At 52.4% G+C, this 23,397-nt stretch overlaps 1 protein-coding gene across 3 annotated transcripts in view; it reads right to left on the reverse strand.

The window, feature by feature from the left end:
• Nucleotides 1-2,846: 2,846 nt before the first annotated feature.
• Nucleotides 2,847-23,397, reverse strand: part of kmt5c (lysine methyltransferase 5C) — a 37,155-nt gene continuing 16,604 nt past the window's right edge. For all 3 annotated transcript variants that reach the window (XM_035397754.1, XM_035397753.1, XM_035397755.1), the window contains exons 3-9: nt 22,585-22,750; nt 21,643-21,752; nt 20,684-20,847; nt 15,045-15,064; nt 13,388-13,524; nt 12,987-13,147; nt 2,847-11,779 (exon numbers count right to left, since the gene is read on the reverse strand). In XM_035397754.1, coding sequence (XP_035253645.1) covers nt 4,926-11,779; nt 12,987-13,147; nt 13,388-13,524; nt 15,045-15,064; nt 20,684-20,847; nt 21,643-21,752; nt 22,585-22,750 — 7,612 coding nt within the window. In that variant the 3' untranslated portion in view covers nt 2,847-4,925. The remainder of the gene's footprint in view (nt 11,780-12,986; nt 13,148-13,387; nt 13,525-15,044; nt 15,065-20,683; nt 20,848-21,642; nt 21,753-22,584; nt 22,751-23,397) is intronic.

Consider the following 23,397-nt stretch of genomic DNA (forward strand, 5'->3'; position numbering starts at 1 on the left):
ACTGCGTTCCCACGACAACGTTCCCGTCGCCGCCGCCGGCCCCCGCTGAAGCCGCCAGCGCCGCCGCCGCTCGCTATGTGGGACACGTCATACATTACCCACGATGCATTTCCATATGTCAGACACGCGTCTGTAACAGGGGGTCATAAAAACACGCCGGACATCACCGGCGACGGTACCGCACCCGGTCGTTACAACGAGGCTGCTGACCCCCCCGCTCGGACACCAGTGGCGAAGGGAGAGGAGGCTAATTAAAACCCGGGGAGGGGTAGAGGGTGTAAGGTACAGCTCAGAGAGCAGAGGAACGTGATGATTATACCCGCGGGGGAAAGCCTGTTTAGCAGCGTAATTATAATTTCCCCAATCCAAAAATTTCAGTAACAAAAAAAGTCTGCTACCAGTCTGCAAAAAGTTACATCTACAGACTGCATAGAATCTGATACAGAGACCTATGGCATAATTTTGCAGACATCTATTCCTTGCCATAATAATCACAGAGTATCCATCCATTGTCTATACCCGGTTATCCCGAGAAGGGTCGCAGGGAGTGCTGGAGCCTATCCCAGCATGCATTAGGGGAGAGGCAGGAATACACTGGACAGACCACCAGTCTATCGCAGAAGCACGCTACATGAGAAAGTGTAAATCATGTTTCATGGTGCCTTAGTGGTTTTTGACATAGATCAATTCTCCTTTGATTGATCAAGCCGCTTGATGAAACTGTTACAAGCGGATGGCTTTTGCAGCCTGCTCGATGTGTGATAATGCTGTATTTTTACACTGGGGGTGGATACTGCAGTGTGCTACAATTACTACAGATTATTCAATAATAATTCCATGTAGAACCAAACCTTTCTTCCCCACAGCATTCTCCTGTATTTGCAGTCTATGGTACCATCAAAGCACCCATATGAACAATGTGCTTCTGATTCAAAATGGCACTTTGAAAGGACATTTTTAGTTCTGAACACACTGGAAACAACATTACTGCATAAATGTAAGCATTTCGCCCCACATGTAGAAGGTTGGTAGAGTTAGTCTGTCATCACTGGTGTTAGAAGGTACGGGTGGAACTTCAGAGGGTGGAGCTTAACTCCAGAGGGTGGGTGGGGCCGGACATAGGAGGTGAGTAGGGGGAGGCAGTGAAATACAGTCATAGAGATCTACTCTTTGCCTACGTTTGCTCCGACCCTAACAAAGCACACATTCCACGGCTGGAGATCTCGTTCTCTCGGAGTGATCTGCACTCGCCTTCGTCGAGCTCCCAAAGCAGACGCACCGTTCCAGAGGAAATGACATCGCCCGTCACGGCCGTCCCGAGAGAAGCTCTCGAAGGGAAACGTTCCTCCTTCATCCGCCAGATTTTGAGCAGTGTCAAAAAAAAAGGCAGAAAGGCCGGTTCGGATTAGCGAAGCTATCGAAGCCGTATTGGGGTTGGAACAGCGAGAACCAGCAGCGCGGCCTGCGTGCTCGTTTAGGACGCTACGCGGTGAAGACGGCGCACCCACAGCTAGGCCCTCTCGTATTGGTATGATTCAGGAATGAGATCATCCACAGCTGCTGGCAAAGACAAAAATAGGTGCCCAGCCAACGCAGCGGTCACCAGAAATATTTGCGCCCCCCTCCCCCTCCCCCTCCCCCTCCCCCAAAAAAAAGGGGTTTACTTTCGGTGTCATTATAAAACGCTTCAATGAGATAACGTTCCCGCTCATGCAAATGAATAGCCTTACGCAAGGAAATAATTTTAATGACAGAGAAAAATAATTATGGCTATTAAAAGCATTCCAAAACGTTGTCCTTGGGGGGGTGGCGTTATTAGGACTCTGCTCCCGTTAAGAGCAGTCCCTGTGCTGAGAGTTCTCACGTTCGTTTCACACCGGCTGCAATGGAAGGAGTGAGTTTTTCTGGTGTCACGTATGCATCCCGTTTTAAATATGTAACCTTTGTCGAAGCAAGCCTTCTACTGGACACTTGGACCAGACATGAAAGCATACGAGTCATATAAGGAAGAGTGGTGCACGCTGGGATTTGTAGTCATTTGTCCGAATGTGCAGTCTCTCAGTGGAATGTAGACTGTTCCCATTTTGTGCGTTTAAGTGGTGTGTTATTCAGTGTACCCGTTTCACAGTGTGAACAGACGCATGGCCTTGCTCATTTAAACAACCCTGCTTGGACGATGCTTTGACACAGATTCCTCATTTCGCTGAGGGCTCCCCGTTTTCATGGGGCTGTTAATCGATTTGGCGGGACGCTCGGGAGTACGCCCCAGGGGCGCGGGGGCGTGTATCTATGTGTCGGCAGGGTTGCCCCGCCCACTCCCGTTTCATGGGAGTTAAACGCTGAGGAACTCGGCCTGCGCCCTCCTCAAACACCTCCTCCTCCTCCTCCACCCTGTCCTCCTTATGGAAAAAGCTGTCCCACTTGCCTTCGGAGTTAACCCCTCGCTCGCCGAGCTGCCGGGGGAAAGTGGGTCACGGACTGGAGAGAGGGGAGGAGGAGAGAGAAAGAGAGACAGAGGGAGAGAGGAGAGGAGAGAGGAATAGAGAGAGGGGAGGAGACAGATAGTGAGAAAAGGGAGGAGAGAGAGCAAGAGAAGGGAGGAGAGAGAGAGCGAGAGACAGAGGGGAAAAGAGAGAGAGAGAGAGATCGGGAAATGACAGATGGGCTGAAAGGAGGGGGAAAAAAAGTCTTGAGGACAGATATAAAAAAATGATAAGATGGTACAAGCTATAGACCAGCGGGAATATGTCGGAAAACAGGAGGAGAGAACAACAAGTGAAAAGACCGGTAAGAAGAGAAGAGGGGGACTTCAACCAGCACGACACAACCACACAAATCAGTCGAAATGGTAACAAACATGTTTAAACTTTAATTTTTCCAATGTATTATTTTACAGCAGAACATTATAAAGGATCGGTCCTCCAGTTTCTTGCTTACAAAAGGCGTCAAACGTACATCCCCACCAGATTCCCCTAAAAAGAGCTTTCCTGGGATATACACATAAATGGACACCAATGTTTTTTTTTTTTCCAGAAAAAGTACAGAAAAAAGTCAATTTTTTTTCCACCCATTAATATTAACTTCATAACTTCATATCATATACAATCGGTTTGTTACATTTAAGTTATATTAAAGCACCATTTATTAAGACCAGAGATATTGAAATAAATAATAAATTGGCCATTTTTTTCCTGTCTCACCTAAAACACAGAAACAAATGTATACATACACGCTGCCCAGCTTAACTTAAACGCATCATGACATATCATGACAGCACCGTTATTGTTTTATTATTTGTTTATTTTAAATACAGTATCACAAATCCCTATGGTTCCAGTCCAGTCTCCCAAGTCCCAACTTCCTGGTTGGGCTCCGCCCCCCCCCCCATACCGTGATGTAAGAGCCGGCAGCCATTTTACCCTCCGTTTGTAAGCGAGTGCGGGCACGGCGTCGGAGACGAACGCGCTCGCGTGGAAACGCCGCCGCCTAAGAATCCACGCTCGCGAGCGCCTCGCTCGGTCGGTTGTCGACGCTCGGGAAAAAAACGGCGGTCGGCGAAGCGCGACTTCGGACCTTCGTTAGCTACGGGCGCGGTTCGGAACGACCGCGACCGCGGCGAGAGGCGCGAGCCGGCTCCGGCGTCGCCGGAGAAGCGTCGACTCCTTTTAACGAGCGGCGTCGCGCGGAAAGCGGCGAGCGAGCTTGAGAACTTGGGTTGGCGAGGAGGGCTGGCGGGAGACGGGACGCTGAGGTTCAGTAATGAGGGAGAACGCTTCCGTGTTGACCCCTCCCCCCTCCCCCTCCCCGCGGGTTTAAATAAAGTGTTCAGCGCAGCGGAGCACCTGAGCCTGGCTTGCCGTACAGTAGCGCAGCTGAGCGCTCGCAGCGCATTACCCCACCCCTCAGAGGGTCCGCCCCCCTCGCTGCTGCGCCTCGCTGGGCGCTGCTTCTAGTTCATCCAGTAAGGCAATGCGCCGCACGCACGTAGACACACACACACACGCACACGGACACACACGCACACACAGGCGCGCACACACACGCACACAGACAGACGCGCACGCACAGACACACGCATGCTCGCACTCATACAAACACAGTATGCACACACAGTACACGCAAACACACACGCACACACACAGTATGCGCAAACACAAACATACAATTATACACATCACTCTCACTCACACAATACACACACACATCCTTTCTGATACATAAACGTATACATTTCATGACCACCTAGGTGAATATAAAAACGATGTTCCACTTCTTAAAAAAAGGTGGACTGAATTAAATAAATATAATAACTGGGGTACATATTTTCACGAAAGGGCACAACGGCCCCACCATGTGGCTACATTCTGCTATGCCAGGTCAGGAGAGAACTGTGGTACTACCGCAAAAAAAAACGGATATTAAATAACGTCAGCTAAAATCTTACAACTTCCTAAGTGGAAATAAAGTGTGGAAACGACGCGTCTGAAATCTCGCACAGGGAGACACACAATCCGTCACATTCCATCCGAGCTTCACCTCCTCCTGTTTAACTCCTCGTGTTCTGCTTCAGTTTAACTAGGGCTGCACCCGTCCGGTCACGCTGTGATTGGACAGGGGTTAAATCGTTTTAAGCGCACACATCTTTTAGAGGTTGTGACCGCATTTTTTTGGGGGGATTTTTGGTAAAAAATAAAATTACTTTCTGGGAAAAATAAAATAAAATCCTGTGCACATTCACACATTTTTTCTTTCTTTTTTTTGTTTTAAAGTCTCAGGCAGAAAGTGTTACTCGTACAGAAGACGAACAGTACTGTTTGTGCGGCCGCCACGTAAACTCCTGGTCTTACGATTAACAGCAAATAATAAATATGTGGGGTGTTTGGATCAGTCAGTCTTCTGTGTTTTTTTTTTAAAGCCTAGACAAATCAGTCTGTGTACTGCAGGTCCAGGTCCACAGAGCCGTCGGTCACCACCAGCCTGAGTCTCTTGGGCTTCCTGTCCGTGTGAAGGGAGCCCAGGGAGTGGGAGGAAGCGGGGAGGGAGCAGGACACCGAGGGGGCGGGGCCGTGGGCGGAGCCCAGGCCCTGATGCTGCTGATGCTGCTGCTGCTGCTGCTGCAGGTCCTTCTTGCTCAGCTCCTCCCCCCGCAGCCCCGCGAAGCCGCCCGGGGGGGCGGGGGGCGGGCAGTTCGAGGGCCCCGGCCCGCACGGCTCCAGCACCAGCCTCCCCTGCGTCCCCGAGGGCTCCATCAGGCAGCGGTACGTGTAGCTGCCCGGCATGGCCCCGGAGTAGTTCAGGTACTCCCCCCCGTCCTTGTAGCCCAGGGTGACGGAGTGGTCGCCGGTGAAGTTGAAGACGTACGGGGAGGCCTGGCCGCCGTAGGGCAGGGGCTTGCCCCCCGGGGCCTGCTGCTCGGGGGGCTTGCGGGACGCGTGCGGGCCGCAGTGCGGAGGCGCCGACGGCGGCTTGTCCAGGGCCTCCGACGAGCCGTAGGCGAAGCCCGAGGGGTCGCACTGCTGCGCAAACGCGGGGGGCTTGGAGAAAGGCGGCGGCCTCTGGTCGGGGGGGTGGGGAGACGGGGCGCAGCCGGAGTGGGGGTTCTGGGAGAGGGACAGAGCTTCCAGCTTGCCCTGGTTCGAGCTTTTGCCGAGAGGTATGCTGTAGCTTTGATGGCCGACGCCGAAGGGACAGAAGGACTTGTGGAAAGTGGAGACGTTCCGCTCCGACAAACTGCAGCAAAGGCCCGATTTGTCGGGGGGCGCTTTGTTGAAGGCCACCGGCTCTTTGCTGGTGGTCACGTAGTAAATCGGGTGAATCCTGTCGCCGTGGGACAGAGGCTTGTTCAGGTACTCCGAAGCCTCGTAGCTAACGGTGCCCTTTCCCACGCCGAAGTCGTACTCCGGATATCCCGCTTGGTGGCAGGCGACGCTGGGGGGGTTCGGGGCTTCGTAAACCAGGCGATTCTTTCCGGGGTCCCCGTACCCCAGCTTGGGGCCGGGAGGTTTGAACGGCAGGCCGGGGTTGCTCAGGGCGCCCGCGTCTTTGCAGTGGCCGGCCAGATAGCCGGAGCTCTCGAACAGGCCGGTGTTCTTGTCGTAGGTGCAGCAGAACGCTTCCCCGTGGCCGACCGCGTGCGACTGCTGGAAGGCGGCCGGGTTGCTCCCCGCCGGCGAGCCGAAGGACTTGGCCGGAAAACCCTGAGCCCCCAGACTGAACGCGCCCGGCGTCGCGTGGCCGGAGAAGAGCTCCTGTTTGGCCGCGGCGCCGATGTTGTGGAAAGGCTGGATGCCTTTGTTCTGGGGGTCGGTCTGGACTTTGGCACACGCGGACTGGGCGGAAACTCCCCTCGAGCTGAAGCTGTAATTGAGCGGGTTGACTTGCGAACTGTGAGCCAGCGAGCTCGGGGCGGCGGCGCACCCGGAGCCCGACGAGGTGCCGAACATGAGCAGCTCTTTGCTGGCGCTCTGATGTCTGTCAGCGAGAGAATGCTGGGATTTGGAGTCTTCCTTCGTGTGGACGGCCTGTTGATTTTTATCAGGAAAGAAATTCAACGCGGGATGGGCGCCCTGTGCGGCAGCTTCAGAGGCCGCTGTAAAGCCAAGTGCGTTAAAAGACAGTGCATCTTTGGTGGACGTGTGATCTTCACCTAAAGAGAGAGGGACACTTTTGGGGCAACTGAAATCTGGGAAGCTCTGCAGATCTGCACCCGAACTGAAGTTGCTTCCTGGACTTGGCGTGTCGAGGTACGGAGTGCCCGGGTGCCACGTTTCGGAAGGGGTTTGGGAGAAAGGGCTGTTGAAGGAATCCGAATGGTTCTCTTCTTGGTCGGGGCAGAATGCACCGAGCGCATTCGGAAAGTTGCCCGGATGAGGGAGGTGGTAATACCCTTCCAAGTTCAACGTCTGGAAGTCCAGGAGATCTTCACAACAGTTTGTGCTGCTGGACTCGATGTTAAGGAGAGAGCCTTCGATCAATGAGAAAAGGGGAGAGGGAGCTTTAGGTTGGGACTGAGAGGTAGAATGTGTGTCATTGGGAATGCTTCTTTCAGGGGCCTGTGCTTGACTCGAGGCTTCGAGCGTGGGGACGGTGGAGAGACCCTGGTTGATCTGGAGCAAGCTCTGACTCGGCCCGCCGGACCTCCTGACCTCCCTCCGCCGCCTCCTTCTCCTCCTCAGGGCTCTTCCCTGCTTTGGTCGTATTTTCCTCACCTTCTTCCGGATTTCAACCATCGCCCTGCCCTTCCCCGCCCCCCTCCTCCAGTTCGGAGGCTCGGACGACAGAGGGTCCTCGGGAGAGCTGCGGAGGGGCGAGTTGAGAGAGAGGGGCGAGAGAGAAAGCGGGAGGCCGGACGACTCCATTTTCAGGGGCCCGACGGGGACGCCTCTCCGTCGTGTCTGCTTGACCTTCCTTCTGAGGCGAGAGCGCGGAGATGAGCGTTCCTCCTCCTCCTCCGACACGCGAAATTTCGCGTTTCCCCCAAACTGGCCCTCTTGAACATACGACGTGTGCCTTCTTAGCCTTCTCGTAGCCTCGCCCGTTCCCTCGTGCCCGCTCTCACTGTCCACCCTCCGGAGGCTTCTCTCGCCATCGTTCCCCTCCCAGTCCTCGGTTTCCACCGCCCATTCCCCCGCCGCCATCCTCCGCAGTCTGATTCGCGGTAAGGCTTGGTCCCCTCCGTCGGCGTTAGAGAACTGTCCCCTCTCCTCTTCGTCGCCGTCCTCGACTTCCACCTTGAAATGTGTCCTCAGCAGTGGAGAGGTGGAGAGTGGCCTGCTCTCCACCTCTCCGTTGCCACCGTTCTCCTCATCTCTTTCGTAGTTTATGTCGTTTTCTTCAGGTTTCATTGCTGTTCCTTCCACGTCTCTCGTTTTGGTTTCATCTCCTCCTTCTATGCTAGCAGCATCAGTCTCTACTTCCCCTCTATTAGCGCTAGCCTCACTCAAATTCCCGCCCGCTCCCCAAGCCTGCTGCGTTGCGCAAACCCCCCAGTCTATGTCTTCATCACTCACTCCCCCCGCCTCTCTGCTCTCTTCTAAACCTTCCCCCCCTTGCCCCACCAGTTCTTCACCCCTTACGTCTATTCTCTCACTCTGACCTGGACTCCCTGGACTCTCGACCGTCTTCAGCTCGGCGTCCTTCTCCCACCCTTCCTCTGGGTCTTTATGAGCTTCCACTTCCTGTTCCAGGACCATCTCGGCTCTCACTTCCCTCTCCATCTCAAGGTTCAGGATGGAAACGGAGTCCAGGAGGGCCTGAAAAGGCTCGAAAAGCGGAAGTTCACTTGGACTTGAGATGGCCATCATGTCTTCCTCCTCAGTTCTCTCCATCTCCCACTCCTCTCCTCTTTTTCTCTTCAGGCGAATTCTCAAGTTGCAGTTCTGGTCATCATCCCTCTCCAGACAATCCTGGAAGGCAGACAAAATCTGGACTTCGGTTTGCCTCTCCTCTCCCTCCTCCTCCTCCTCCACTTTTTCCCTAACCATTTCATTTTCCTGCCCAGGACTGGACTGAACAGGAGCGATCTCATCAGATGGAGACTTTTCTAAAAGTTCTGGACCCTCTATTTGAGTCTCTGGAGATGACAGCCTTTGGTCCACGCACACAGGTGTGGAATTTGCGTCCACTTCCTCTACAGTCTCTTGGTTGCCAGATTCTTCCCGCACTTCCGGCTCGCGCTCGGTCTGGAATTCCTGACGCTCGGACTCCGCTCCCTTCCTCTGCTCCTGCTCGGTCTCTGCTGAGGTATCCTCCGGCCCCTCTGCTCCTGCTCCTGCTCCGCCTCCACCCGGGAGCTCCGCTGCCCCGTCTCCGTCTTTACTCCGCCCGTTTATCTCGCCGCTCCCGGCCTCCTGCTCCGCCGTCTTTCCGGCCCCCCTGACACTCCCTGATCTTAAGCGCCCTGCCCTCGACGGCGGAACCCTTCGGCTTGCTTGGACCGGTTCTTTCCCGTTTGCCGCAGAACGCAGCCGTCTGAGCTTTGAGCTCAGCCGCGAGGTTCGGACCAATCCTGCCTTCGGCACGCTCTCGGGCTTCGCCGCTTCGCAGCGGGATGGAGATGCGCATTTTTCGTTTTCTCCCTCTGCTTTTCCACCATCTTTTTCCCTCGACTCGGTCTGCACTTTCATTTCTTCCGCCACTTTTGATTCCGAGTCCAACTTCTGCTCCGGCTGTGCCGCTGCCTTCTCCGACGGGACTTCCAACGGAACCGAATTTAAGCTCTGCTCGCACTCCATCGCCATCGCTTGCAGAGACATCCTTTTCTTTAATGGGATTCGAGCCTGGTTGCGTGCCTGCGCGGCAAGATCCAGACCCCGCTTCAGACTGGACTGCTCGGCGGCGGGCCGCTCTGGGGCTGAAAGCGCTGGCTTAGGAGCTTTCGGCTCCGCCGGAATCGCGCAGCGCGCTGGAGGATTTGTAATAGTCTGAGGCCGCTCTTGCTGCGGGGCGTTTTGCTTCATGAGTTTCCCTGCGCTCGTCAGAGGTGGGAGCGAGTTCTCTTCCGTCTCCGCCGCTCTCTTTCTCAGCGTCCTCCACACGTGCCCTTTCCTCGCTCTCCTCTTTCCTCTTCCTGCCGGTTTCCTTTTCTCCGGCAGCTTCGACTTCTCTCCTCCTTTCACCCCCTCCTCTCCCGGACCGTCCTTCTTTTCTTTACGTTCTGGGGTTTTAGCGTCTTTCTCCTGCCGCTTCACGCTCAGGCTTTGCTCTTTGCTCTTCCCGAGAACGTCAGAGAGAAGAATCCTCACCTCCTTAATAACGATGCTGCCCAAAAGCTTCCTCCGAGGGGTTTTTGAGTGCCCCTTTTTTGGTTGATCTCTCGTACCGTTTCTGTCAATTTCTTCCACTTTCTTTTTTTCTCCATTGTTCGGATGCACGAGCATCCACTTCCCTCTCCTCATACTTCTGGGCCGGACAAACGGCTGTCCTGCTTTCTTTCCTTCCCTCTCCCGTGCAGACTCTCCCTCATCTGCACCTTTCTTCTCTTTCTCTTCTGCAATCTTTGTGGTTGAAATTAAACTATTCTTTCCTTCACCTTTCTTCCTCCCTCCTCCTTTCTCGCCCTCATTTGTCTTCTCGTCCCGCTTCCCACCATCTTCCTTCCCATGCTTCTCAACCCTCTGACTGTTTGTCGTCTCCTCCTCTCCGCCCTTCTCTGCCGTCCCCACTGTAGCTCTCTCTTGGATTATCTCTTCCCTTACATCAGCACTATTTTCATTCTCGCTGCCATTCACACCCTCCTCGCCTTTACCTTCCTCAGTTTTTCCTCTTTCTTCTCCCCCTTTCTCTTGCTCTAACTGCTGTAAACCTGTCACTTCCTCAGAAGCCACATTGCCACTTCCACCTTGGCAACACGCTGCTCCGACACACCTCTCAGTCACCCCCCTCCTACTTTTAGGTCTGGAGGGGGCCTGGCCTTTTCTTTTGGAACGCGGTTTCGAATCTTTAACATCGGTCTTTCCCTCCTCTGCTGCTGCACCCCCAGCCCCCGCTTTCTCCTCCTTCCCACCGACTCCCTCCTTCCCTCCTTCCTCCTGCTCTCCCTCAACTACCCCTCCTCCCGGTTCCTGACCTTCACGAGAGGACATCCTAACCATTTCAACCGTCAGATACTGCTTCAACCCAAACAGCAGAGACTGGCCGGAGGGGGACAGGGTGGACTTGTTGCGGGACTTGACAGAGTGAGAAGGAACGGTGACGAGGGCGGCGACTAGCTGACAAGGGTGCGGGGCGCGATTTTCATTTTTACAGTCCAGGCGTCCGGAGTTGTCCGAGACATTTTTGCCGTCGCTGCCGTTCTCAGACTTGGGTTCCGAGTCCTGTGGTTCGCCATCGGTCCTCTCAGTGGACGAATCCGGCGGATCCTCCCGCCCGCTGACAGACGGACAGCCCGCACGCTGCACTTCGCTGCTCTTCGACTCTCCCACTCCAGTGTACAGTCGGTTGATGATGTAGGACACGCTACTGCTGGACCTGCTGTTAGCGATGGTAATGCAGCTGCTTTCACCGGGAGCAGCTTTAACCGAGATGTCCACAGCGCCCGTTTTACTGCCGTCGACTCCATTCGCGTACCTAAGGCCATCTTTAATGCTACCGCTACACGCGACTCCTGGGCCACCCGGGCGATCGCCGCTTTTTCTCATCGCTGCCGACCTGCTTTTGTTTCTCTTATTAGTGACGACGACTCTGTGCACAGCCGACTGCGAGCCAGCATCGGAACCTTCTAGCGGAGTTCTGTCCGCGTTCCCCGCGTCATCAGGGGAGATCGCTGATTGTACAACGAGGGGCGCCGTGTCCACCAGCTGAATTCTGTCCAGCGGGCTCGCCTTGCGCCCGTTCTGCCCGCCAATCGCGTCGTCGTGCGACGGAGGGCCGAGGGTGAAGGGCTGCAGGTTGAGCTCGCGAGCCGGCTTGTGATTAAAAGTGCTTTCGTCGTTCCCCTTCCCGCCCTCGACCCTGCCCGTGGCCAGGAGGATCAGGGGCCCACCCGGCGTCCCCGTCTCCTCGGGCTTCGCCGTTTCGGGCGGGCGGGAGAGGGCCTCCCCGCCGCCGGCGGACCGCCTGAACTTTAAGAGTAATTCGGCGGGGCAGCGGTGCAGACGCACCCTCAGGTCCTTCAGCACCGCGTGCGGCGAGGAGCCTCGGAACGCCGCGTCCTGCTTCCTGTCGGCTCGCTCCGGCTCGTCCGGTCTGCACCGGCTCCTCTTTCTCATCCTGCTGCTGGCGCTCGTGGCAACGGGATTCTTCTTCATCTTCTGGGAGAGGGAAAATCTCGGGGAAAGAGCTGGAACAGACAAGGTGGAGGCAATTAATCCTCCATTATGCAAGCAGTTCATAAAAAATTTACAAACGGAAAGATAGTCTCTTTTTAAAGATAATGTCTGATCTTTATGTGATATGAGGTACTACCACAAAACAATGATACACAGTTCTGAGACAAAGCAGAACAAATAGGGTTTAACAGACAGAAAATACATGGCAATTGTAACATTAAGTGAAGATCAGTTGGTGTCCAGGTTAGGAACAATTCCATTCCATTCCAGTCAAATTTTAAACTTAATTAATGATCAGTTTATTATCTGAAAAATAACCGTAATGAGTAACTTTTAACTGTATCTCAATTGTGGATGCATATAGTTTAAATTTGGCAGACCCTAACCTGTGCTTGTGGGGACAGGTGTGTACAGTGAGAGTACTACCCGTGTTTGTGGGGACAGGTGTGTACAGTGAGAGAGTACTACCTGTGCTTGTGGGTACAGGTGTGTACAGTGAGAGTACTACCTGTGCTTGTGGGTACAGGTGTGTACGGTGAGAGTACTACCTGTGCTTGTGAGGACAGGTGTGTACGGTGAGAGTACTACCTGTGCTTGTGAGGACAGGTGTGTACAGTGGGTTAGTACTACCTGTGCTTGTGAGGGCAGGTGTGTACAGTGGGTTAGTACTACCTGTGCTTGTGGGGACAGGTGTGTACAGTGACAGTGTGCTACCTGTGCTTGTGGGGACAGGTGTGTACAGTGACAGTGTGCTACCTGTGCTTGTGGGGACAGGTGTGTACAGTGACAGTGTGCTACCTGTGCTTGTGGGTACAGGTGTGTACAGTGACAGTGTGCTACCTGTGCTTGTGGGGACAGGTGTGTACAGTGACAGTGTGCTACCTGTGCTTGTGGGGACAGGTGTGTACAGTGACAGTGTGCTACCTGTGCTTGTGGGGACAGGTGTGTACAGTGACAGTGTGCTACCTGTGCTTGTGGGGACAGGTGTGTACAGTGACAGTGTGCTACCTGTGCTTGTGGGGACAGGTGTGTACAGTGACAGAGTGCTACCTGTGCTTGTGGGGACAGGTGTGTACAGTGACAGAGTGCTACCTGTGCTTGTGGGGACAGGTGTGTACAGTGACAGTGTGCTACCTGTGCTTGTGGGTACAGGTGTGTACAGTGACAGTGTGCTACCTGTGCTTGTGGGGACAGGTGTGTACAGTGACAGTGTGCTACCTGTGCTTGTGGGCGCCGGGGTAGACCCTGGGGTGCAGTTCCCCTTCTCCCGATTCAGACGGAGGTCGGTCTCCCTCAGGCTGTACTTCTGCCCTGCGACGTCTCCCGGGTCCTCGCAAAGCGGCTGTCTTTCTCTTTGCCTGAAGAATCCCTCCCCTTTCCTGAGAAGGCAGGAGGCAGCAGGGAACAGACAGACTAACTCAAGACGATGTGCCATTCACACACGCAACAGCAAAAATACAGGATGGATTATAAAACCCACACATGGACATGGAATGCATAAATGTATTAGGAAAGGAAGATCACTTTAGGCAAAGTGATTAAAACATGGCTGTTCAAATCTCTTCCCCTACATACTCTCCTTCCTCCTCCTCCTCCTCCTCCTCCTCCTCCCCCCTCACCTCTCGCATGTGCAGCATTCGCACATTTCGTTATCTTCGCCGAAAAAGCTGTCGCCGTAGTAACAGGTGATCTCCTCTCCGGGGGCGATGGCCCGAATCACTTTGACACACGCCCTGTACTTGTCACCGGGGACAAACTGAGAGCGAGAGACGGAGAGAGAGACAGAGAAAGGGAAAGAGAACACGGGGGCAGAGTCAGTACACAGCCGACAGGGAGAGATAATACAACTGGTGACAGACAGTGGCCAACAAGAGACTACAACAAACGACACAAAATACCCCCCCCCCCCCAAACTGTCAGGGGACCGCGTGTCTACAGGCGCTAACAGCTCTCGTTTATAATGCCGACGGGCTTTGTTGGTTTGTTCCTCACGGTCATTTTATTACGTCGGATCGCAATTATCCGTACGAAGCGCGCTATAAAAATGATTAAAGTTGAATTCGGCGGGAGAGGAGAGCGGTTGAACCGCGGCCTGTCGTTACCGCGGAGATATCGGGGGGGGCGAGATCACCGGGGCCCGACGCGATACGTTATTTTACGGCTCCTCTCGCACGCGCTCGGTGGCTCCGGGTTGCATGGCGGTTTCGCCGCGCCGCGTCTTAGCCGCGGAATCCCTTCCGAGCAGGGGGGGGGGGGGGGGGTGGCAGGTGGGTCTGCCTGTCTGCGGGCAGGTGAGTCCCCAGGTCGCCCGCCGCAAAGGGAGTGCACCCCGGCGGACATGCAAATGAGCCGGGGGAGTGACATCACCGACCCTGCGCCGTCGATCCTGTTCTCCGTTTCTGCAACGGTCCTAAGGGCGCTGCGCCCTCCCGCCCAAACGGGGAGAGGGACCACGCCGTGACAAGCTCAGGGAACGCCCAATGGCGTGGCGGTGCGGTGTGGCCTGCTCAGGGAACGGCCAATGGCGTGGCGGTGCGGTGTGGCCTGCTCAGGGAACGCCCAATGGCGTGGCGGTGCGGTGTGGCCTGCTCAGGGAACGCCCAATGGCGTGGTGGTGCAGTAACATTAATATGTTCCAAACGTTACGGTGCCGTGAAACGGAAGGGGCTATGTATAAAAAGTGCTGTACTTTACCTATGGTTAAATCAAAAAGTATTAAAAATACACTTTAATGAAAGCAGATAATCTGCAGTTTCACCACGAGAGTTTTAAAATTGCGGAGTACAGAGCCGAATCAACAAAAAATATGTCTGTCCCTGCCACCCTGCCCAGGATAAGTGGGTGTAGATAATGGATGGGTGGATGAATTTATGGAAGTCTGACCCGAACGTTAGAGGGCACCATAACCCACGGAGGAGACGTCGGGGTCGATTTAAGACCCGGTTCCTTGCGGCCATCTTAACCCCGCCTCCTCCTCAGCTCTGTGCGGCCGAGCGGCCTCAGCCAGAGCCCCGCAGTCTGTGTCTCCGTGCTCACCCCCCCTCCCCCTCCCGCCCGGGTTACCGTCGACTACCGCCATCCGACGGGTCGCGGGGGAAAGGGTAGTGGAGTTTGAGGCCCCCCGTAAAAGACTGAGGAAACACCCGAGCGGTAAAATCGATCGAAACGAGAGATGGGCACTGGATGCGCCGGTTGTGGGGAGGGGACCGGAATACAGATGAGACGCAAACGATATGCCTGAAGGACAGAGTCGATCTGCAGGAACAAGGTTCTTACCTTACAGTTTGGCCGGCAGTCTTCACACCGTGAAAAGGAGAGAGAGAGAGAGAGAGAGAGAGAAAAAACTGAGTTAGCATTTAGAAGTAGGAACGTCAAAGCTCTTCAGTGCACAGGTACTCTGCCTCGAAAACTCCAGGGGTGGGGGAAGAAGTCTTTCGGTTGCAGAATAAGGCTAAAAGCGTTTCATTCAGAGACTGAAATTGGATCGATTTGGCAAAACAACATTTGAATTGCCTTCGCAATCCAATCCCACATTTAAAAATCGAGCACGAAAGCACACCAAGCACCAGCCATTTTTGTCCATTTAAAGGCACTCAGCAACTCAGAAATAAACTTAAAAAAAAAGAATTTGGGAATGTCATAATTAGACCGGGGGGGTTAACGACGGTCGTGACGGCGACTGTAATTACAGTCGCAGCGCGACAGGGAAACGGTTATAACTGACCGAATGTACTGCACATAAAAACCGCTATCGCTGTCATAATTACAAGTTAGGGAAAAAAAAAACAAGCCCACACACACACTCACGGGTTTATTCTTTATCTTCCGGACGCGAAGAAACAATTCCATTCGGACACGGAGTGCGAATCGGTTCATTTGTAAAAAAAAAAAAAAAAAAAAGAAAGGCTAAAATTATAGTCGTCCCCGGCAACAACGAAAGCGGTTATTCAAGCCCAGCGTCAGGGCGAGACCTCTTCCCAGCGGCCGACTGGAGCTACTCAGCTGGGGCGTTTGGGCCGGGGCGGATGTTCCAGGGCTAATTAAGTAAGACCGGCGAACGGTGTCAGGGCCTGATACCACTTCCCCGGGGCCGGCGGGTCCGTGTCTTCCTCGCATCAGGGACTGGCCAAATTAGCTTCTTGCGCGATGCAGAGTGAGTGCGGGAGCTCTGTGGGGTGTATGAACTGAATTTGAGTACCATCCATCTACGGTTAAAAACGATGCACGTTCCGTTTGAAGCCAAAGTTGTCTTTGTTGGCCGGTTTCCTCAAACGGATAGTTTCCACTTTTTAAACGCAGCTGCGCGACACAAAGTTTCTTTTTTAACGATCATATAGAGAAACCAAGTTTAAATTGTGTGTTAACAGCTCTTAACCCACATTAACTGAGGCAACTGCACCCGTCGCTACGCTGTGCTCAACTCCAATGGGATTCAACAGTCTCTCTGAGGACACTGCTTCCATACAATGGCTGTTTGTTGAACCTCCATGACTGTCAGGTGAACTCTTAAGATGGACTTCAGTACTTCACCGACTGTTCTATGACTGGTAGGTGAACCCTGAAGATGGACTTCAGTACTTCACTGAATGTTCCATGACTGGTAGGTGAACCCTGAAGATGGACTTCAGTACTTCACCGACTGTTCCATGACTGGTAGGTGAACCCTGAAGATGGACTTCAGTACTTCACCGACTGTTCCATGACTGTTAGGTAAACCCTGAAGATGGACTTCAGTACTTCACTGACTGTTCCATGACTGGTAGGTGAACCCTGAAGATGGACTTCAGTACTTCACTGACTGTTCCATGACTGTTAGGTGAACCCTGTAGATGGACTTCAGTACTTCACTGACTGTTCCATGACTGTCAGGTGAACCCTGAAGATGGACTTCAGTACTTCACTGACTGTTCTATGACTGTTAGGTGAACCCTGAAGATGGACTTCAGTACTTCATTGACTGTTCCATGACTGTCAGGTGAACCCTGAAGATGGACTTCAGTACTTCACTGACTGTTCCATGACTGTCAGGTGACCCCTGAAGATGGACTTCAGTACTTCACTGACTGTTCCATGACTGTTAGGTGAACCCTGAAGATGGACTTCAGTACTTTACAGCCCGTTCCATCTGCTGTCGTCACAGGCGCTCTGCGGTTCGTTCCGTCTCCAGGAGCTCCGCAGGGGGGACTGAGACACGCGTGTGCACCTGGCCAGGCGTGTTTCCTGCTGGTGGGGGCCCCAGCCCACAAAGCCCCAGCCCAACTGCTGCTTCCTGTGCAGCGAGCAGCAAGAGCGCTCCTCAAAGCCATTATTCAGCCCTATGCAACCCCATAAAGCAACGGCAGTACTCCACTGAAGTCACGCCAGTTACTATTATTATCATTATCATTAGTATGCTAAAACTATGCTTAGGAAAGAAGTTCTAAAGACTTGTTCCTGCAATATGGACTTACTTGTTTCCACTGTGGCTACTGGGACCGGTTACTTTATTCTAGTAACACGTGCCCGTAAGCGTGTTTGTTCCATTGTCATTTACAAAAGGTGATGACTTCCTCTGTCAGAACTGAAGATTAGCTTCTGCTAGTCTGAGAGATTTGCAGTCTAAACCTTAAATCTCTTATAAGCCAGACCTACGCTCAGTCTTCTGAAACGGTCCGTGTCGTGACCAGCAATGCGCTAATGCTGATCGAAATGGAGCGGTGTAGACGCATCAGCGTGCACCACACCTTGTTCCACTGTGCCAGATACAGAGATTTCAGACCTCTTTACCTACAGAGTTTAATGCTGATAACCACATAAAAGAAACATTAGAAAGTGTTTAAAAAAAAAAAAAAAGCAGAAGTCTAGAACAGGAAATGTGCCATAATAGCCTAACGGTAGTAGCTCAACAGAGTCCATGGGTGCAAGGACAAATTATTACTTCATAGCAAAACGTTAAGTGTGTGAAGCTGCCACGGTAGTTCTGCAGAAGCCCAAAACCTCTTCGGTGGAGAGCTGCCACTTCGTCCTGAAGTTAAGCCAGCCTGGCCGCAGGGGCCCTCTTAGCGATCAGGACACGACAGCTCCCGGGAAAAACACCGCAGCCGAGGCCCCGAGCGAAAGCGGATCCTCGGAAAGCGCCCGCGTCGAAATAGTGCCTCGCTCCTGTTTTTAATGCAAACGCAATGAATTAAAACGGCCGGGCAGAGACGGACGTTTTTATGAAATTCATTCGGATTTAATTCTTAATGCCTTCCCTTGATACGGCCTGCGACGCTGTCATTTTTCAGTGAACCATAAAGGCAGGTCATGTGAATAATACATAAACATTTAATGTTTCAACGGTAAAGTACAGTCCGTGTTTTTGAGGGGGCTGCTGGGGGCTCATCCTGTTAAGACACAGATGCACATGCACACACTCGCACATGCACACACACACGCACCAGTGTTGTTTTTTCCACCGGTTTTTGATTTAGTCATAGTCTTAAGTCTTTTGACTAAAATGCATTTTAGTTATAGTCACATTTTAGTCATGCCTTCTTCATTAATTTTAGTCAAGACAAGAATGACTAAAATCATATTTATTTTAGTCGACGAAAATAAAAGTTTTTTTAGTCACGTTTTAGTCCTACTTAATTTTTGTCACATGTCATTTCCAGCCTCCAGTAGTTAAATGCCCTAAAGGTAGTCTACAAAGGTAATGACTGGTACTCACAGACTACCCAACTCATTTAGAAACAACCTGTTATGACAGGAGCGTCCGCCCCTTTTACACGAGTGAACTCTGCTTCAAATGTACACACGGCATTGTCTGCCTGCAGTGTGTCTGTAACAAAGCAGCTTTACTTTTTAAAAAGACAATGAAGACATTAAAGATTATTGTAAAGCATTTCACTAAGTTCATTTAAAAACACACAGCTCCTTTGTTGATTAAACTCCATGTAATAAAAAAAAAAAATCATATGGTCACAGGCTGAGAGTTACATGGATACATATATAATAACAACATTTTTTTTTTAACAGCTTCGGATATCGTTAGGGCCTTGCCAAAAAGACAAGATTATTTTACAAGAATCGTGGAGATTATTTATGATTATTTAAAGTTACCAGCATAACAAAACAAAAGTGTTCTTATATCAATTGAGAACGGTAAGGCAAAGTATTTTAAAACATGTAGAATAAAATAAATTAACATATTTTCGCCCCTTATTTCTAAATGTGAAAGACTTTCCAACAAGAATGCCCCCCAGCCACCCAGCTATTTTAAGCTGCCAGTACGGGAATATTTTAAAATACAAATACAAAAACAGCCCGGAATTATTCGGCTAAGAACAAAGGTGTACTTACATACTCAAGGGGAAAAATACGACAAATCTAAAAAGACAGCTGAGGCTTCGACACCCTGACATCTATGCACTAACGTTCAGCGGATATCAACTCACAGGCTAACTAACCAGTCCCTCCAGTTTTTTGCGATTCGGAATTTTTTTGGAGTTCAACACAGCATCAACAAAATGGCGCATCTTTCCCCCGATGCTGCACAATTCGTAAAACGGCGAATTATGCAGCGTCGTGAAAAAATGCGGCATTTCGTTTATGTTGTGCTGAATTCCGAAAATTCCCATACTTTCGTTCTTTTTCTTCCAGAAGAAGGAACGTTGCGCCAATGTTTGCTAGTGATAGAGTGGTTATGGCAGCAAAATATGTGGATCAAAGTTTACATCTGTGGAGAGAGTCAAGTTCACAATTAAGCCAATGACAGGCATGCATTGACAAGTTGGTTTTCTGCACCTTATAATGCATGCTTATTATTGGATCAACACAAATCAAACGTTTCGCTAAGCCCCCCTAGAGCTTCGTCATCAAAAAACAGGTCGTTGACAAAAAATTTCGTCTTCATTTTCATTGACGGAAACAGCACTGACGCACACACAGACACACGCACACAGACGCACATGCACACACACAGACGCACATGCACACACACAGACGCAAACAGGCACACACACACACTCACACTGACGCACACACAGACACAGACAACCACATACACACACACACATACATACACACACGCACACAGACGCACATGCGCACACACACACACAGACACACATGCACACATACAGACACAGACACAGACACAGACACACACATACACACACACACACACGCACACACACACGCACACACACACACACACTCGCTCACCAGTCTGAGGCACACCAGATAATTTTTTCCCTGAGGTTAAAATGTCAGTAGATCGCTGGCCTCAACAGAATCAATACAGAGTCAAAAAATGACCAGAGGTAACTGAAAACACGCATTTGTAAAATACTGTCCACAGCACAGCTGCACTTGATTTAATGGAAAAACACTTTCTGCTCCCTTTTTACTGATGGTGATTTGGCTCCAGGGCAGTCACATTTATAAGGAAAAAAAACGAAATCTACCTGTTCCGTTTTGTCCCTTTGACTGTTCTGTCCTCACACAATGGTAAGTTCTCCATCTACATGGCCTTCAGGAGGAACTGTACTTTAGCATTGGCATGCAGGAGAAACGCACACGGTACGTGGAAAATGTCAGTTTAGTTTCCGTCGCAGGCTGCTGACCTTTTCCATGGCAAAAGGGAGCTGAGTGTTTACGTGGCGTGTGAGGGGCGCCTGTTACCATGAAAACATAACCACCAAGAACCTGCCGGAAATGAGCTGACCGACAACCGCTTTCAGATCTGCCAAATTGAAGGAGAAAGACACTAAAGCCTTAAAACTGACTGTGAAAGAGGGGGTCCCGGACTGTGTGTGAGAGGGTGTCTGTGAAAGAGGGCCCCTCACTGTGTGAGAGGGTGTCTGTGAAAGAGGGCCCCTCACTGTGTGAGAGGGTGTCTGTGAAAGAGGGCCCCTCACTGTGTGAGAGGGTGTCTGTGAAAGATCCCTCACCGTGGTTGATGAAGGCGGCGGGCCCCAGCCACAGCTGGGCGCAGCGCTTGCGGGTGGAGTACATCACGCTGAAGTCGTTGACCCCGGCCCTCAGGACTGCACCATCAGCAGGGCTGAGCTCAGCAATACAGCCCTGCAGCACCTCCACCCTCTCCCCCACCAGCCTGCAGGTACAGCAACACAGAGCACATTAACACTGCAGCACCTCCACCCTCTCCCCCACCAGCCTGCAGGTACAGCAACACAGAGCACATTAACACTGCAGCACATTAACACTGCAGCACCTCCACCCTCTCCCCCACCAGCCTGCAGGTACAGCAACACAGAGCACATTAACACTGCAGTACATTAACACTGCAGCACCTCCACCCTCTCCCCCACCAGCCTGCAGGTACAGCAACACAGAGCACATTAACACAGCAGCACATTAACACTGCAGCACCGCCACCCTCTCCCCCACCAGCCTGCAGGTACAGCAACACAGAGCACATTAACACAGCAGCACATTAACACTGCAGCACCTCCACCCTCTCCCCCACCAGCCTGCAGGTACAGCAACACAGAGCACATTAACACAGCAGCACATTAACACTGCAGCACCTCCACCCTCTCCCCCACCAGCCTGCAGGTACAGCAACACAGAGCACATTAACACAGCAGCACATTAACACTGCAGCACCTCCACCCTCTCCCCCACCAGCCTGCAGGTACAGCAACACAGAGCACATTAACACAGCAGCACATTAACACTGCAGCACCTCCACCCTCTCCCCCACCAGCCTGCAGGTACAGCAACACAGAGCACATTAACACAGCAGCACATTAACACTGCAGCACCTCCACCCTCTCCCCCACCAGCCTGCAGGTACAGCAACACATTAACACAGAGTGCATTAACACTGCAGCACAACGCACATTAACACAGCAGCATTATGCGTTATAAAGTCTCTTTCTCTCACCAGTGTCGTGTCGATGTTATCTTGGCTCCGTTCGTTTCAGAGGAGTACCGGTCACATGACTCGATTCGGACGCCGCTGTCCAACAGGAAGGCGCTAAGGTAGCGGTACACCTGAAAGAGGGAAAGCGGTCACCGTGGGGACACACCCTTTCGTCTGAAACAAAGCCAAGTGAAGAATCTCCAGCATCGGTTTTCAGCGGGCTCTTGACATGCAGTGCCAAGCAAACACGCAGGAGGATGGCTGAATTTACTCTAACAGAAAGGGTGCAAGCAGACATCACATTAACTGTCACACCGGTAGGTGTGTAAATGCCCATCACAAACTCCCACACAGGTGAGTGTGTAAACATCCTCACACAAACTCCCACACAGGTGAGTGTGTAAACATCCTCACACAAACTCCCACACAGGTGAGTGTGTAAACATTCACCACACAAACTCCCACACAGGTGAGTGTGTAAACATCCACCACACAATCTCCCACACAGGTAAGTGTGTACACGCCCTCCACACAACCTCCCACACAGGTAAGTGTGTACACGCCCTCCACACAAACTCCCACACAGGTAAGTGTATACGCCCTCCACACAAACTGCCACACAGGTAAGTGTACACGCCCTCCACACAAAATGCCACACAGGTAAGTGTACACGCCCTCCACACAAACTGCCACACAGGTAAGTGTACACGCCCTCCACACAAAATGCCACACAGGTAAGTGTACACGCCCTCCACACAAAATGCCACACAGGTAAGTGTACACGCCCTCCACACAAAATGCCACACAGGTAAGTGTACACGCCCTCCACACAAAATGCCACACAGGTAAGTGTACACGCCCTCCACACAAAATGCCACACAGGTAAGTGTACACGCCCTCCACACAAAATGCCACACAGGTAAGTGTGTACACGCCCTCCACACAACCTCCCCTGTCACTCACGTGCTGCCGCAGGAGCTCCTGCCGGTGCGAGCCCAGCTGGGTGAAGTAGCCCCAGGCCCACTCCCCCACGGTCAGGGCCTCGAAGGCTGCCGGGAAGTCGTGCGTCCGCCGGAACCGCAGCAGCGCCTCCCGCAGGTAGCCCCATCGCCTGACCTCCGGCGGCGGACTGGGAAAGGGAAACAAGAGAGACGCCACGTCACACGCCCGCGAGACACCAGCAGCGCCGGGGCTCCGCCCCCCTCCCCCCCGGCCCCAGAGTTCCCCTCCAGACGTCTTCCCACAAGGGAGACCCCCACCCCCTTTAACACCTCACTTGCTGGTTCCTGAGCATTCAGGCCCAGTTTTTTTTCCTTCAATTTTACAGTCTTCCTACCTTCCTGTACAGTATGACTGTGACAGCATATTCGTAAAAAGAAGCAATACACAAATTAGACTGAATTAGCCTGGAGAAGAGAGGGGGGGAAACAGGGCGAGAACCCTTTTTTACACACAGCCTCACGTGTGGTCATTTAACCACGTCCAGTCCGTTTGATCCTCCTAGTCGAGGCAAGCCAAGTAATGACACGCAATTATGACACGGGGGGGTGGGGGGAAAGGAGATGGGCTTTGCTTTGAAGCCGCTGCATATTAGAAGGTGGGATTAGCATTTTTATTTTGCAAAAAACCTTCCCGCTGGGTTGCCCCGGCGATCGTTTTGAGGGGGTGACCCCGTACGCTTCATTTTTCGAACGGGAATGTTCCGGAACCAGAAACACAGTAGGAGACGCTGGCTTATCTCCTGGGTAGCAGACACCCCGGGACGGCGGGGTCCGC

This window comes from Anguilla anguilla, chromosome 17 (genome assembly GCF_013347855.1).
Source record: "Anguilla anguilla isolate fAngAng1 chromosome 17, fAngAng1.pri, whole genome shotgun sequence".
Taxonomy (NCBI): Eukaryota; Metazoa; Chordata; class Actinopteri; order Anguilliformes; family Anguillidae; genus Anguilla; species Anguilla anguilla.